Raw genomic sequence first — 16869 nt, forward strand, 5'->3', positions numbered from 1 at the left:
AAAAACTTTTGGTGCTTTTCGGCGCTATTTTACACGGAATCGCGGCTTTTCCCCATTAGCGCCTATGGCATTTTGGCTTACGAAGGCTTTTCGGGTTACGAAAGCGGCCGCGGAACGAATTACTTTCGTAACCCGAGGCACCACTGTACCTGGTTACACAACCTTGAGCAGCTGTGACTTCAAGTAGGCATTTTCTGTACTTATTGCCTAGTCACCACATTGGTTTCAGTGCAACTTGATCCATTCTGACTTACAGAATTATTTCAGTTCAGTGTCATTTGAGGGCTTCCTTGCTTGACTAGGTCCTTCCATACCATTTTGAGGGCGTTTAAATCTGAATTAGATGAAAAAATTTTGGGACATTTAAAGCCATTGGTGGTAGAGAAATACTTTTTCACCTTGGATTTTTTAAAATGGAAAAACTGATATTAGCACCTTTTATAGATGAACAATAACTTTGTTACCTTGGAAACATAAAAATTTATGTTGTATATCTTGATTTGGCATTAAACTATCTTATTTCATATGGTAAAAGTACAGTTAGTTCAGACAATAGTTACAAGCTGAATTTAAATGAAGCATTTATTTTTATTACAAGAGGGGCTGCAAGGTACTGAACTGTAAGAAACACTGAAATGTAAGGACATCTTTGGTTTTATCAATTTTTGAGGTGCAGATGAAAAACAACAACAACAACAAAAATGCAGCAACACAAGTGAAATAAAATTATTGATCAAAAAGGGAGGAAAATATAAGCCACATTGTATTTTATAACTGTGGCACTGTTTGCACACTCTCTGTGTCTGAGCCTTAGATTAACAGCAGGAGCAAAACTGAAGCGGGTATAGCGATCAGTCACATACTGTCCTGCTGTTCTGAAACAATTAACTACTCCAGTTTGTAAACTCTGGGCTGACCAATTTAAAAAAGACCCCTTACTTTAATATTAGCTTATTGCTTTTATAAATCCCTCCTGTATATCCAGTCTGTTGTGGTGATATGTGTAGTTTACAGAAACTACTACTTTTCTAAATTTTACTGGAACTGATTTGTAAAAGTTAAAAAGGGCAATGCCAGGGGAAAACAGTGCAAGAAAGGTGAGCTTCAAAATGGTGCCAAAGTATATGGGAAAATTAATTTTTTTAAAAAATAAGTCACCTGGTATGTTGCATTGGATGCTGGAATTAGTTTTTCTGTTCTATGAAACTTGCCATTTTCACAACAACATGTTTTGTCTTTATAGAGAATATTTTATTTCCTACTTGTTTGCTTTAATCAAATCACTGACAACTAATTGTTAACTATAATTTGGTTAAAGATTATTATGCATTTAAAGGCTGCAATACTATACACACCTTTTTGAAGTATATCTCATTGAATGAGATGGGAATTACTTTTGAGTAGATATACTTTTGCATTAATTGAATAGATATATTAAACTGCATGTGTTTCGGCAGTAAAATGGTTATTTGTTTAAATATACAGAGATGATAAAAATTTAGAGCAAAAATGCTGAAATAGTCTATGATTGCTACTGAACTTCGTTTTATAGTTAACTGGGTTCACAGATATTTTCTCTCCTTAATATTGTATTATATAAATTAGGAAGAAGTAGAACCCTTTCCTGAGGAAAGAGAGAACTTCCTACAACAGCTCTATAAATTCATGGAAGATAGGGGTGAGCATTTTCTCATGTTTATTTTATAGTTTTTATCTCTGTAGAAGAATGTAATACAGTCCTGAGTTTTATTTTTGGCAGTTGAAACTTGTTCCTTTTTAAAATTGGCATTTATTGCTAATAAAATACATTCCTTAGCAAAGTTATTTTGTCTTTATAAGGCATGGGTGGGCAAAGTGCAGCCTTCTAAATGTTGTTGGACTACAGTTCCCATCAGCCTTGGGTCAGATGGAAAATTGTGGTACTTGCAATCCAGCAACACCTGAAGGTCCACACATTGTCCATTTCATGTATAATGTATAGTCTAACTATCTTTGTGTTAAACCTGTCACCTATTTGTAAAATTTGTGTCCTGTGTAAGCTACAGTTAAAGTAAAAATAAAATAATAAAATAGAAAGTAACAGCATAGGAATGTTAAAACAGCAACAAAATGCAAAAAATCATTTAAAAATCCACAGTGCACAATAAATATTTTGAGTATATAAAGACATATATTCATACTGGACTATACAACCTATAATTCATCAAAATCAAACACAGGCCACCTCCCACAACTTGTGAGCTTGCATTTCTTAACCCTAACTTTTATAAGCCCAAACCCCAAGCTAAACCAGGAAGTTGATCCCCAGGTGACTCCCATACATTGCTGAATCCAAGAATGGGAAGCTGTTCTCACCTTACTCAGTTATTTATAAATAATACAGACCTAAACATAGACAGTAATGTAGGGCAAATAATATTCCATAATTTGTGTGGTCATTACTGAATATTATCACAAACCCATTCACACAACTAAGTACCTGTTAGTACTTGTAGGTGAAATTGAAACTCTTTGGAAAGAAATCTGAATTAAATAAAATCTATTTTATGAAGACAGTAATCAGATACATCTTTTTGTGTTTGTGCTCTTAACATTACATTACATCATTGAAGAGCCCACACATATTTGAGAACAGCTAATTATTTGGAAGAAATTATCTTTTTAAAAAAATTGATTTCATCTGTCACTATATGAATGATAGGGTTAAAATTGTAACTCCTATTGTTACTTACCTGGAGTATACTACATTGAACATGGTCACAATTATGTCTGAGTAAATATGCATCAGCGAATATATATGTTGTACAGTTTGTTTGTGGGACTGAAACTCTGAATTAATATAAGATATGAGAAGCTGTGCTTACTAAGATACAAAGCCACACTTCAAAATACTTTCTTTCACAGGGACTCCTATTAATAAACGACCTGTACTTGGATACAGAAACTTGAATCTCTTCAAATTATTCAGACTTGTACATAAGCTTGGAGGATTTGATAATGTAAGTACTCTAAATCAGGATAGATAGAATTTTACAATCTGAAGAAAAGCTGTAAGACACATATGAAAAAGGATATGCAGAAGATGATACAGATATACTCTTCTTACAGCTCCTTTACAGATTAGTTTTTCCAGGGCTGAAGTTCTCTTCCATGTGTAATACAGTGGTACCTCGGGATACGAAATACCCAGGTTACGAAATTTTCGGGATACGAAAAAATCCCATAGGGAATCATTGTTCCGGGTTACGAATGTTTTTTCGGGTTACGAAAAAACTTTTGGTGCTTTTTTCGGCTTTTTCGCACGGAATCGCGGCTTTTCCCCATTAGCGCCTATGGCAATTCGGCTTACGAAGGCTTTTCGGGTTACGAAAGCGGCCGCGTTACGAATTAATTTCGTAACCCGAGGCACCACTGTATTTGATTAGAAGGCTGTCTTTTTGTGCTAGATACATTTATGAGGGATAACAGTGTCTAGCACAAGGAAGAATACTCTAGTTGCTGATCAGCTATTTGCAAGATATAGACTTTCCTTTTTCTTTTCTTAGCATGGAAAAAATATTGGTCTTAGAAGAACTAATGTGTAAAAGCACTCTAAGAACTGTATGCTAATGCTTCTTTTTCTGTTGGTACTGCTAAGTTTTGTTTTGCAGTGTATTGAAATATTAAAACAACAGTGTGTATTATGTGATTCCTTGTAAGCATAGCAAAGACTAAAAATTTCATTATGCTTACAAGGCTTCCTGAGAATATCATCTTACTGCCCTTGTGATAGTATGTGCAGTGCCTTATTGTATACAATGTAATTATTTGTGTTGAATTGAAAGAAATTGCCTGTTACTTGACTAAAATTGCTAAGTAAGTAACTGAAAGAATGCAAATTCAATACATTGTTACTAGGCAAATAGTTATAACTTCCTAAACGACTTTTTCCTAGATTGAGTTTTTCTTCATGCTAGTTTACAGATAACATGTCAAATGGGTGTGTAACACAGACAATGCACAGCCTCCAAACTTGAGATCGGTTTGCTGTTCTCAATTTTAGAAATGGTTCTGGCAAGGGTGAAAACACAGGCAGCCCCCAACACATGCACTCTCCTCAATCTTTTGTATTACATATTTTTTCTCTTGAAAAAGCCTATACAGTGGTACCCCGGGTTACGAAAATAATTCGTTCCGCCGCCGCGTTCGTAACCCGAAATGCTTCGTAAGCCGAAAAAGCCATAGGCGCTAATGGGGAAAAGCCGCGATTTTGTGCGAAATAGCGCTGAAAAGCACCAAAAATTTTTTCGTAACCCGAAAAAACCTTCGTAACCCGGAACAGTTTTTTCCTATTGATTTTTTTCGTAACCCGGAAATTTCGTAAGGCGGCGCATTCGTATCCCGGGGTACCACTGTACTCTCTTCGGGACTTTTTGGGGGGGGGGGTTCAGCTAAAAAATGGCTGATTCTTCATGTTTTTTTCAGCATTTGGGAGTTATGGGGGGAGACGTAAGCAAGGGGATCCAGTTTTGTGATAGCTTGGAGCTGTTTTGGAAGCAAAAACACAGTCGACTTTTAAAAAATGGTGTGGATCTGAGGACTTTTTTGGAGGGGTCTGGTGGCCTCTTGGCCCTTAGAGGGTTACAAAATGGGCTCCAGAGGCTGCATGCAGCCTGGGAGCAACAGTTCCCCCCATCCTATCCTAAAGAGTGCAGGTGCAGGCTTTTGCAGAGGCAAAGGATTTTAATATTTTGCAGGAAAAAATTGTGGAGAGGAGCAAGGGCCCAACCAGAACTGGCAGAAGTTGTTATGGCCTCCCAACCTAAGCTGTAGTAGTGTGACAGTTTAATATAAGTAGTTTGCCCCAAGGTTGTATGAAAACAGTACTCATATATTTTCAGGTTTATTGAAAAGACAGAAGGATCATATGAGCAGCTGAGCCCCAATTTTTATTATTTAAGGCTTGCAGTAAAAGGATTTTACATGGTTGTTCATGTTTGTATGACACAGTTGATGAGAAGGGATGTGGGATTCCACATCTTTATGGAAATTATCATCTAAAAATTGATAACCTTTGGGGAATGATATTATAAGTGAAGTTAAAATCGGTTCACAGCAAAAATGATATAATGTGCTAACTGTATATACAAATTTGTATTTCAGTTGCAACCATGCTGCCAGAGAAGACTGGCAGTGGTCTAAAGTGATGAACAAACTATTAGATGCTATTATAAAGCTGAAATGTTGATCTCCTTCTAATTCAATAATGTATTCAATAACAATGAAATTACAAATACATTCTTAGTCTAATTTTAATTATAGAATCATATTATATCCTTTAACAATAGAAATATATTTTATCTACTCAGTACAGTATTTTCCTGTAGCAAATCTAATTGAAAGTTGCCAGAAAACCCTCTGGAGTATACCTTGTGTATAGTTCAAAATGGGGCCTAATAACTGCTACAATACTCTTTAAACTGCCTAGCATGGATACTTTGACAGCGATAAACATAATATTCTGTTTGAGAACCTCCACAGTTCAAATATAGGTTTAAAATGGTGGAACCAGCATCAAAAAACAAAACGAAATGAAAACATAATGTGATAAGACAAACCTAAGGTATATACAACGTTCCACAACTTCCATCCTGAGTCATGACTGAAAGGAGGATGAGAGGCTAGAATAGCAAGTTGGGTGCACCTTGACTGACGGCATATAGAACACCTTTAAACAGTTGCATCCAATATATCAAACTAGTTCTTCTGAGCAAGTGATAATGATTGGGTTTGACTGGCTAAAGGCTTCCTTAGCATCTTTAGTCAGGAATAGCCAGCATAATACTGTACGTTTTTCTCACTGTTCCCAAAGAAAGTATGGAATGGGGAAAATGGTCTGTTGGATGCAGCTGCAGAAACAGCCTGAGCACCTTTGAGCAGTAGCATACAAAGGCTTGATCCCGAGTAGGAAAGACCAGTGAAGGGGGTAGGTCTTCTGGATACTTTGTCCATGCTGCTGCCAAACAATTTCCATCCTTATTATTCCCAGATTCAACATGGCAATTGACAGAAGGATCACTGCTTAACTCTTCAATTTTAAAATAGGGCAAAAAATTGACTGCTTATCATGTTTGGAATAGGGCAGTACATACTTGTCCTGATGAGTGGAATGATTGAAACCTGGATGTATGATCTACATTTATAAAATGCATTAGAGTGTGTGCCCATGAAATAAATTCACCTTCTTGCCATTTCCATCTCTTACACCTTCTTGCTACATCAATCTTAATGATAATACTGACTTGGTATATGTAGGAAGTTTGCAAAGGGGGAGATGTGTATAAAGAAACTAATAATGAATATGTTATTTCTGCCTATAATAGTTTTAATTGATAATAGAAATATGTAGAACAGCCAAACATTAATTTAAAACTACTCAAAAGCCAAAGAAAGTTGGAGTTAATGTATCTACAGTAGAATAATTTGCTGTGAAGAATAAGCAAGGAATATGTAATCTTTGGATACCATAGACAGCCGAAAAGACAGACAAATGGGTCCTTAAACAGACCAAGCCTGAACTCTCCTTGGAAGCCAAGATGATCACATTAAGACTGTTGTACTTTGGCCTTATAATGAGAAGGCAAAACTCATTAGAAAAGACAATAATACTGGGAAAGTTAGAAGGTAGTATAACGAGAGGAAGACCACATGCCAGATAGATAGACTCAATCAGGGAGGTCATGGGCCTGAATCTTCAGGATCTAAGAAGAGCAATGGAAGATAGGGGCACGTGGAGACGTCTCATCCATAGGGTCGCGATGAGCTGGGGTTGACTCAAGGACACTTAACAACAACATATAATTAATAGAATCATAGAATGGGAAGAGACCTCAAGGGTCATCCAAGTCCAACCTCCTGCCATGCAAGAATACATAAAGCCTCCAAAGAAGAAGACTCCCCATACTCTAAGGGAGTGTGTTCCACTGTTGAACAGCTCCTATTGTTGGGAAGTTCTTCCTAATGTTGAGGTGGGATCTCTTTTCCTGTAATCAACTGTGCTTAAATTTGAATCTGTCTGCTACAAATTGCTTAAGTTGCCTTGAGTCCCAGTTTCACCACAGTGTATAGAAACAGTGATAACCTGTTATCACTCCCTGATAATATGAGGCATAGATCATATTTTATTGGGCTCAGGTAAAACGAATTCTTCACTTGGGTATACTATGAAAGTTAGATCCATTGTTTGTAAGTGAGCTAAGTATGAAGGCATAACAGATGTAGATCTTCACATATTAAAATAATGTAAAATATTGAATCAACCTGCAACACAGTTGTAGTTTGATATTAAGCAGTGTATTGTTCTGCAAATGTAGAAAGAACATCTTGAAATTTTCCATACAATTTTAGACTTTTGGATTTCAGAATTAATGGCTTGTTTAATTTTCATTAGTTTAATCATAAAACAGAAAGCTTTTATTCAGGTAACCATTTCTATCATTTTTTGTAGATTGAAAGTGGAGCAGTCTGGAAACAAGTATATCAGGATCTTGGGATCCCTGTCTTGAACTCAGCTGCTGGATATAATGTTAAATGTGCTTACAAAAAGTAAGTAATTCTGTATTTTTGACATTCGGTGCTGCATTTGGGCTTTCAAAAATGGGGTTTTCATCTCAGCCAAAAAAAGCATTTCATTTTTATTCACTTCTAAACCTTTGATTGTTTAAAGTACCTTTTGTCCTGGTAAAGACATTTATATTATGCATATTCAATACCTTTAATATCCTCAGTGTCATGCTTGAAGGTAAAGCCATTTTGACTAATTGTCAGATCAAGTTGGAAGTTCCTATATAGATTCAGAACGTGCTATAAGATGCTGGTATTTGGACATGTCTTAATTTTATTCCATATTACTTCCATTATGACTAGACTTGTCAGACTCAGTACAGCAACCTTTCACATATTTTCTGTATAAACAAATCGGTATTTTTTTGCAGTTGCAAAACAGTTATTCAGATAGTACCAAGTTTTTAACAAATCAGTCTTAAGCTTTCATTGTTTAAAAAATTAATTCAGATAACGAACAGATATTTGCTTCATAAAACAAACAAATGGCTAATTGACATTTGCATGTTGCTGTCATATTTTAGATACCTTTATGGCTTTGAAGAATACTGCACATCAGCTAATGTTGAGTTTAAAATGGAATTACCAGCAAAAATAACAAGCAAGCCTTGTAAGGACCATGAAAAAGATGTGAAAAAGCTTGAAGAAGCTGAGCCAAACGTAAAAGAAATAAAAGTGGAAACTGAAGAAAAAGATGATGAAATATCAACTGCAAAGCAACACGTTGCAACAATTGAGAATGAAAATGAAAGAAAAGAAAATGATAAATCTTCCTGTTTGGTAAGAACTGGCATTCTGTTTTGTTTATAAGATTTATCCCTGTATAACAGTGTGTTTTATTCAGGCATTAGAGTATTTGTGTGTTTCATACAATCACAAAATATGAATGACATTTGCACAGTTTAAAGGACTACAGCTTAGATCTTTGTACGATCTACGTAGACAGAGTATTTGTAGAGGTTCTGCAGAGTTGTCAAGGTTGAGAAAGTGTTCTGTTTAGGCTAAACTAAAATGCCAGGTCTCTCTGGAACTAGTGAAACCAGTCATCCCATAGTGCTTAGCATGTCCCTCTAATAAAATACCAGAAAGTGGGGTCCCCCCTCCTTCCTTTCAATTAAGATTGTGGCAGAAAGCTAGATCCCTATACCTCAGTTTCCAAACCTGCTTCTGTTTGCAAGCACTGTTCAATTTTAAAAGAACCTTATGAGTAATATGAGAACTTTCCATTTTGCTACAGGCTCTCTGATTTTTCTAAAATGTTCTTTATTATAGTCTTTAGTACAGAAGCAAATCATGTAAATAAAAATAGTTGTGTAAACATAAAATATGAGCACCAACATAGTGTAAGGGTTTGAATACTGTTGTTGCGTGAGAGGTGTGTGCGTGTATTGGGACTCAATACAGGGACTCAAGTTGGCCAGCAACAAATTTAAAACAGTACAAATTGAAAACATTACAGAAGCATTAAAATGTAGATACAGTGGACACTTGTTATATGCTGGGGTTTGGTTCCAAGATCCCCTGTCGATAACAAAATCCATGGATGCTCAAGTCCCATTAAATATAAGGACATAGCAAAATGGTGTCCCTTATAAAAAATGGAAAATCAAGGTTTGATATTTAAAATTTATACTTTTTTTGAACATTTTCAAACCGTGGATGCTTGAATCCATGTATAAGAAATCCGTGTATAAGAAGGGCCAACTGTACAAAGTTTTAAAAACAATTAGCCAATTTTAAAAAGTTTTAAAAACACATTAAAATTAAAATATAGTAAAAGCTTTATATAAGCCTTAAAATTTGAATTACTGCCCAGCTCTCATCGGTTTGAAAAAAATGTGACAGCATAAGAATGTTTTTACCTGCCTTTGAAAGGAGATCAGGGATGCGACCCTCCTGGCCTCTCCAGGGGGAACTTTCATAGCCTGTTGGAATATTGAACTAGGACACTGGAGACAAATGTGCAAATCCCCCAGTTGGACGTGGAAACCTACTGGATGACCTTGGGCAAGTCACACTCCTCTGAACCTCCTCTGAACAAATTCTGCCAAGAATACCCTGTGATAAGTACACTTTAGGGTCTCTATAAATCAAAAATGACTTGAAAGCACACAACAACAACAGCAACAAACATAAAATCATACAACCATAAAATTAACTATCTTAATTTTCAAAGGGCCGTAACAAAAGTCATCCTGGATCAGATCACAAGGTTATCTTGTCTGGTTCTTTGTTTCTTTCTGATGTCTGTGGAAAGTTCATGAGAAGTTCATGAATGCAACAGCACCTTGGGTTCTTCTTCTCCAGCAAATATATACAGTGGCATACTGCTTGTGATACTGGAAGCAATAAATAGCTGTCATGACTAGTAGCCACTGATGGCCTTATTCTTCATGAATTTGTCAAAACCAGTATCAGTGATCAGCCATCTCTGTCTCTTGTAGTAGTGAATTCCCATTGTTTAACTATGTGCAGCATGAAAAATTAGTTCTTTTTGTCTCTAAATCTCCCCATTTAGCTTCTGTGAGTGACCTCACCTTTTGTTATTTTGTTAGAGGGACATGACTTTTCACTGTCTACTATCTTCAGTCCACACTTGTACAACTGTATCTGTAACTTGCTTTTTCCCTAGTCTGAAAAGCCACAGACATTGTAACTATTTCTTCCGAGGTATGACAAGAACATAACCCAGTGTTTTCAGTGTCATCACACCATGGCATTGCAATTTATTTTTTATTACTTTCTTAATAATCACCAGTGTAGAATTTTCCCCTTTCACAGCAGCCATACATTGGGTCAATATTATCATTGAGCTATCGGGCACAATTCTAAGACCTTTTTGTTGGTCAGTCACCACCAACTCAAATCCCATCAGTGTATATTTGGCTAAAATTCCCTCTGCCATAAATTTATTCACTTAAAATTTGCTTTCATTAAACCTCATTTGCATTTTAATTTACTCTTGCTCATTTGAAAGTTCTTAGATCTGATGCAGTGTCAGGAGAAAGAGCCAGCATAGTATAATGGTTGAAGTGTTGGACTAGAACTCTAAAGATCAGGGTTTGATTCCCAACTTAGCCATGAAATCCACTGAGTGACTTTGGACAAGTCACACTCTCTCAGTTTCAGAGGAAGGCAATGGCAAACCTCCATTGAACAAAACATGCCAAGAAAGCCCCATGGTAGGATCACCATAAGTTGGAAACGACTTGAAGGTACACAGCACACAAACACAGTGTCAGGAATCTATGAAGGGTGTTGTATCCTAGCAGTTGTCTCTTCAGACTGAAAACACGAGAGAGTAGATTTTTTAAATATCAAATTATTTGGAGGAGCATTGTATTAGATTTCATTAAAACTTTGCGGTTGCATTTCAAACCACCTGGACATTTATTCAAGTCACAAAATGATTATTTGATAATCACTTCAAGTAATGCTAATTATTGGAATAATTATGTCAGTACCAGCAGACTTCTTTTTAGAACAAAAAAGTTTGCCCTTCATCAGTACCTTCCACACACTGAAAGAACAGTCCAAGAATTATTCAAGAAAAAATGGATCCAGGCAGGTAGATGCAAGAGATCCTGTGGAGTCCTTTTAAGTAGATTCCCAATTATGGTGAATCTATACCTTCAACAGAAGCAGATTTATTAGCAAGAAGTGGTCCAGACTGCAATATCACCCACAGATATAAAGGCCTGGAAAAAATGGGAACGTTCCGGAAAAAGTGGTTTCTCTCCATAATGTCAAAGGAGGAAGAAGTAACGTTTGGGGAAAAGTTGGGGAGCGGGAAATGTTACGACTTTTTTGTTTAGAATTGCATTAGTTTCAAAGCAGTGTTTTGTAGTAATGTTAATACAGTTCCTTCACTACTAAAAATCTATTTAATCAAAATAATGCTAATAATTATAATAACAATAATACCTATTTATTTATACAGTTCTCTTCAGCCAAGGCTATCAAAGCAGCTTACAATTTGTTAATTAGACATTTCCCTGCCCTCAGGCTTACAATCTAAAAAAGACAAGATACAAAAGGAGAAGGGAATGGCAGTGGGGAAGGGGAAAAGTCTGCTCTCTTTCAGAGGCCTGTTGGAGCTGGCTTGCCTTTCTCTCCTTCAAAATGGTGGATAGTAGGAGAGCCTTCTTCTTTTCAGGCAAGGCATGATGGAACTGCCTTGCCTTTCTCTCCTTCAAGATGGTGGATAGAAGGAGGGCCTTCTTCTTTTCTGGGAAGGCCTTGTATTATTATTAATGATTATTAAAGATGATAATTGCTGCTGTATTTAATTATGCACTAAACAATTAGCACCCTTAGCTCTTGATACTTGAAAACAGCATCCAAATATTGCAGACCATCCTCAGGTATAGATTCTGATTTGTGACAATTATATTGGTCTTCCCATATACTATTATGGCCATTATACAGCCTGGCCTCTGAAATGCTTCTCACTTGTCTCATACAGTCATATTCTTCTTTTTTTTTCTGTATCGAGTGAAAAAAGCATATGGATGTTTGAAAATACTAATGAAACTGATGGCCTGCTGAGTTCAGTGGGTCTTGTGCCCTCAAGTGAGCATGCATAAGGTTGCAGGCTTCTGTCTTTGATTATATTGTATTTAAGAGTTCAGTGTAATTATATAGTTTAATTGAATTTTGAAGTGTTTTGCTACTGTATAATAGATTATTGTTTTCTGAGCTTTTACACATAGACACAAAGATATTTTACATCTTAATACCATGAGTGCACTTACACAGTAGAAATAACACACTTTTGACACCACTTTAATTGCCATGGCTCCATCCCATAGAATCCTGGGATTTGTAGTTTTCTGAGGCACTAACACTCTTGAAGAATAAAGACCCTGTAAAGCTATAAATCCCGGGATTCCATAGGATCGCGCTACGGTACTTAAAGTGATGTCAAAGTGTGTTATTTATACAGTGTAGATGCACCCTAACATACTCTTTTTCAAAGTCCATATAAAAATCTTCCATTTTAAATTGGCAATACTGTTAGTTTTTATTTTCAACTTCTATTTTATTTCTGTTTTTCAATTGGCAAAGGTAGCATATGGGCCAAAATAAAACTGCTTCAAGTCACTTTGGAGGTATGCTATTTAAATGATGTATGCATCCTAAGAGGCTGGAAGCTGTGCCAAAGCCACGCGCCAATCCTGAGGACTGGAGTGCAGCTTTGACGCAGCTTCTGTGGTTGTGGTACATGATATATAATTCTTGTCTTATTCATAGGGCAATACAATAAAATTAGAGTTTAAGAGAAGGTATTGCATATAATTTTTGTTTGTTATTATCCAGAAAAAGGAAAACATGTTTTCTCTACGAGTTCAAAATGTCATGAAACCTTTCCATTTCTGCTCATAAAACAGGCTTAAATTTTATTCAGATCCTCTGACAGATGTGGGGCTGCTTGTGGGTATGTTTGCTACCTTGTTCTCCTAAAAGACAGGCTGCAATGCTGACCTCAAGCAGATTTACTTAACAATATGTATACCAACAGTCTATTCCTAGCAGCAACGTTGCAGGGGAATAGTGTTCCTCCCCAATGTACCTGTTTTTGAAAGTGGTGGGACACTTGGAAAAACAGCCTTAATCAGGGACAGTTGTCCGTCATACAGTATACATTGCACCAGTTGCTTATTAGACATAACCAGTTAACCTGAGTGATGCAGAAGCATTGTTTTGACCATTAACAATTTCGCTAATAATTGTGATTTTAGCAATGTTTTATTTCTCTTAGGGTAACAAAAAGGGTTCTCAGGAACCTCATGTTGATCAGGAAAAGGAATTAAGAATAAATAAAACAGATGATGAACCAAATATGCAATATAAAGATGATGAGAAGAGTGAAGACCTGGAGAATCAGGATGTCACTCTGGAAACTGAAGAGGGGGAGAAATCAAAGTAAGAACCTTTTATTTTCATCTTAATTACATGAATCAATACTGGGTTTCAAATCAGCATTACCTTTGATTACCAAATGATTTAACGTTAAAAGAATTTATGGTCTAAGATTTACAGTAAGGATTTCAATTCTGTTGGATACCGTTAGTCTATCTGTCCAGTTCACTTGAATACTTGTTCTAAAGTCTATATAGTAGTATGAGACCTTACCTTATTAATAGAAAATCAGAAGCAGTGAAAGGGAAAGGATGAAATACAAGGTAAATAAGAACACTGGAGTGACCAGGGCCTGTGGGGAGAGAAATGTGCTGAATTAGAAAACAGATAGAAAAAATATATTGGGAAAAAATGTGTTGAGTGAAAACAAACATTTGGGGGTAAAATAGAGGGATTGATTTATGAAACAAAGAATATTCAGAGGTAAGTAGAGAAAAGAGTGTATGTAAGAATTAGAACCATGTGATCTCTATTGTAGAAAACGAAGTCGGAGAGAGTTGTTCTTTGGGTTCACATCTTAAGCATGATAGCATGAGTGTAATGTCGGCAATGTCGTTGTGGATTACTCTTTGAATTTAGAACAGCTGGATTATGAGGGGATTAGGAAAGAAAGCTGTCTCAGCTGATTCCAGCAAAAAGAAAGAGAAATCTAGAAGTTTACTGCAGGTAAATATTTATAGGAGCCCTGATGGTGTAGTGGTTAAATGCCTGTACTGCAGCCACTCACAAACCACAAGGTTGTTAGTTCAATACAAGCCAGGGGCTCAGAATGAATTCAGGTTGGCATCCTTCCGAGGTCACTGAAATGAGTACCCAGCTTGTTGGGGGCAATTAGCTTACACATAGTAAGTCACTTAGGGAGTGCTTAAGTGCATTGATAAGTGGTACTTGTTATTGCTATTGCTAAACTGACACTCTGTAATTTTACTGTCATGCAAAGCAACTACATCAGTGATATTTGTTGAAGTACCTTACCAAACAGTTGCATTGGTTCTGCTGGAGCTCCCCCTGCTTCTTTGAGAATGGCGTTAAATATCTGCATTATTGGTTCTCAGTCTCTGGATCACTAAAGTGTGTTAGAATCCAATTTCCAAAATCCCTCACCACTGGTCCCACCATTGGCTGTGATTTTCAGGACTGGAAGTCCAGCAACATTGAAAGGCCCAAGTTTGGGACCCACTGATTGATATGAAGTTGTTGATTTGCTATTCCACCTCTGTAATAAGCACTGTAGTGATTTCATTCTGGATATCATCATATACATGTGGCTGAATTCAATTTTGGCTTCCGTCTTGGTGGGGGGGGGACAGGTCTGTCTGAAAGACTGATACCCAAGCATTAATAAACATATAGGTACCTTTTAGGCAGAAGGATAGTTGAATAATTGATTTTATTCAAAACAAATGAACTTACTGACTTTTAAAAATTCAAATTTGTATGTATAATATTGACATCGGTTTGCTGTGTTTCATATTAAAAAGAGTTTATTGCATTTTGATACTAAAACTTGGATACTTATTTATTTTGAATTTATCTTTCTGGCATTTATTTTGTAAGGAGAAGGAAGAGAAGGAGAATTTTTGATCTGAATGTATAGATTTTTTTTACTTCAGATTTCAGAATTTGTTACTTATGACTTTCTTATACCATAGTTTGTGCCTGTCTAGGTTTCTGTATTTGACTAGTAAAAATTATGTTTGGTATTACCTGTTAAGTGTTATATGTTTTCTGGTGTTTTGTTGTTGGAGACTTGGGGCTAGGTTGTACCAGAAGACTTCTAGGAATGAAGTGAAACTAAGAAAGAGAAGTCATTCAAGAATGGAACTAAAATAGAACATACTTGAGGAGCACCTTGGGAAATTTTGTAGGAGGGACATAAAATGTTTTTACTGAAGAAACAACCATAACATTTGAGGCATGTTGTGTGTATGTGCCTTCAAGTTGCTTGTCGACTTAAGGCGTCCCCATGAATTTCATAGGGTTTTCTTAGACAAGGAATAATTAGAGATGGTTTTGCCAGTTCCTTCCTCTGAAATATAGGCTAAAGCAGCTGGTATTCTTTGGTGGTTTCCCATCCATGGTATTGTCCCATTAAAATGCAGCAGTCAATAGATGTCTGTTTATTTGATTGAGTTGTAGTTCCTCCTGTATTCCTACTTCCTTTTGTTGTTTGTGGGATAAGCAAGCCATGGTTCAAGGCCTGATGTTTCTTTAATATTCTTATGTATAGTAAAGGTTCTGTTTATGGTATGTGCTTATGTATAGCAAAGGGTCTGAAATAGCTAATGTATATATATATATATATATATATACACACACACACACACACACACACACATACACACACACACACATACACACACACATATATATACACACACACACACACACACACACACACACACACAGTTATCATAGTTAACCACTGGAAACAAAACTTGATCTATATGATAGCAATGTAAGTTTGGGTTGCCACTCCCTTAATTTTAGGCAAAGGGACAAAGGAATGCCTCAGTCAGGAACATTCCTCTGTGTGATTTTTACGTGGTAAAGGTAGTCCCTTGACATGAATGTCTAGTCATAATCGACTGTAGGGGGCAGTGCTCATCTCTGTTACTAAGTCAAAGAGCCAGCATTGTCCAGAGATGACTTCGGTGGCCAGCATGACTGCACTGAACACTGTTACCTTCCCACCAAAGTGGTACCTATTTATCTACTTGTGTTTGCAGGCTTTCAAGCTGCTAGGTTGGCAGAAGCTGGGACCAGTGACTGTAGCTCACCCCATCAGGACTCAAACTGCCAACCTTCCGATCATCAGAATTGGCATCTTAACCACTAAGCCACTGCAATAGTCAAGATAGAAAAAAATATTTTGTATCTGTTAATGTTTCTATATGGAACAGATCTTTTTACATCTGAAGCATTTAATGATCTGTAGCAATCCTGTTTCATAGCTTAGAAGGCATTAGAAATTTGCATTTGCATTTACAGTCTTGCATTGTTAATGTTTTGGGGTTGTTTTTTTTTTCTTCTTCAAGATATGCATCATTGATTGTACTGTATCGGTTTCATGGCCTGAGATCATTCCCAATACTATGCATTATTGTCACAGTGGCTTTCAGTCAGTTTAAAATGTCCTGAATTACAGCATGTTATACACAAAATAGAAAAATCTAGGGTACAGAGATTATCTTTGGGTTCTATAACTATCATACTGTTGAGGAACAAGAGCAGACACATTAAGCTTTTGTGTCTGTATTTATCACAATCACAATCACAGTGAGGTGTTTTTACAGTCAAGATCAGCAGACTAAGAACTTTTAGCCAAAGGTAGTACAACAGTAT

At 36.4% G+C, this 16869-nt stretch overlaps 1 protein-coding gene across 1 annotated transcript in view; it reads left to right on the plus strand.

Annotated features, from left to right (window-relative positions):
• ARID4B (AT-rich interaction domain 4B) overlaps positions 1-16869 on the plus strand; it is a 119446-nt gene that overhangs the window by 58555 nt on the left and 44022 nt on the right. Inside the window, 5 exon segments of the mRNA XM_042453175.1 lie at positions 1606-1678; positions 2905-2999; positions 7487-7584; positions 8127-8382; positions 13364-13527. Of these exon segments, the coding sequence (XP_042309109.1) occupies positions 1606-1678; positions 2905-2999; positions 7487-7584; positions 8127-8382; positions 13364-13527 (686 nt within the window).

This window comes from Sceloporus undulatus, chromosome 1 (genome assembly GCF_019175285.1).
Source record: "Sceloporus undulatus isolate JIND9_A2432 ecotype Alabama chromosome 1, SceUnd_v1.1, whole genome shotgun sequence".
NCBI lineage: Eukaryota > Metazoa > Chordata > Lepidosauria > Squamata > Phrynosomatidae > Sceloporus > Sceloporus undulatus.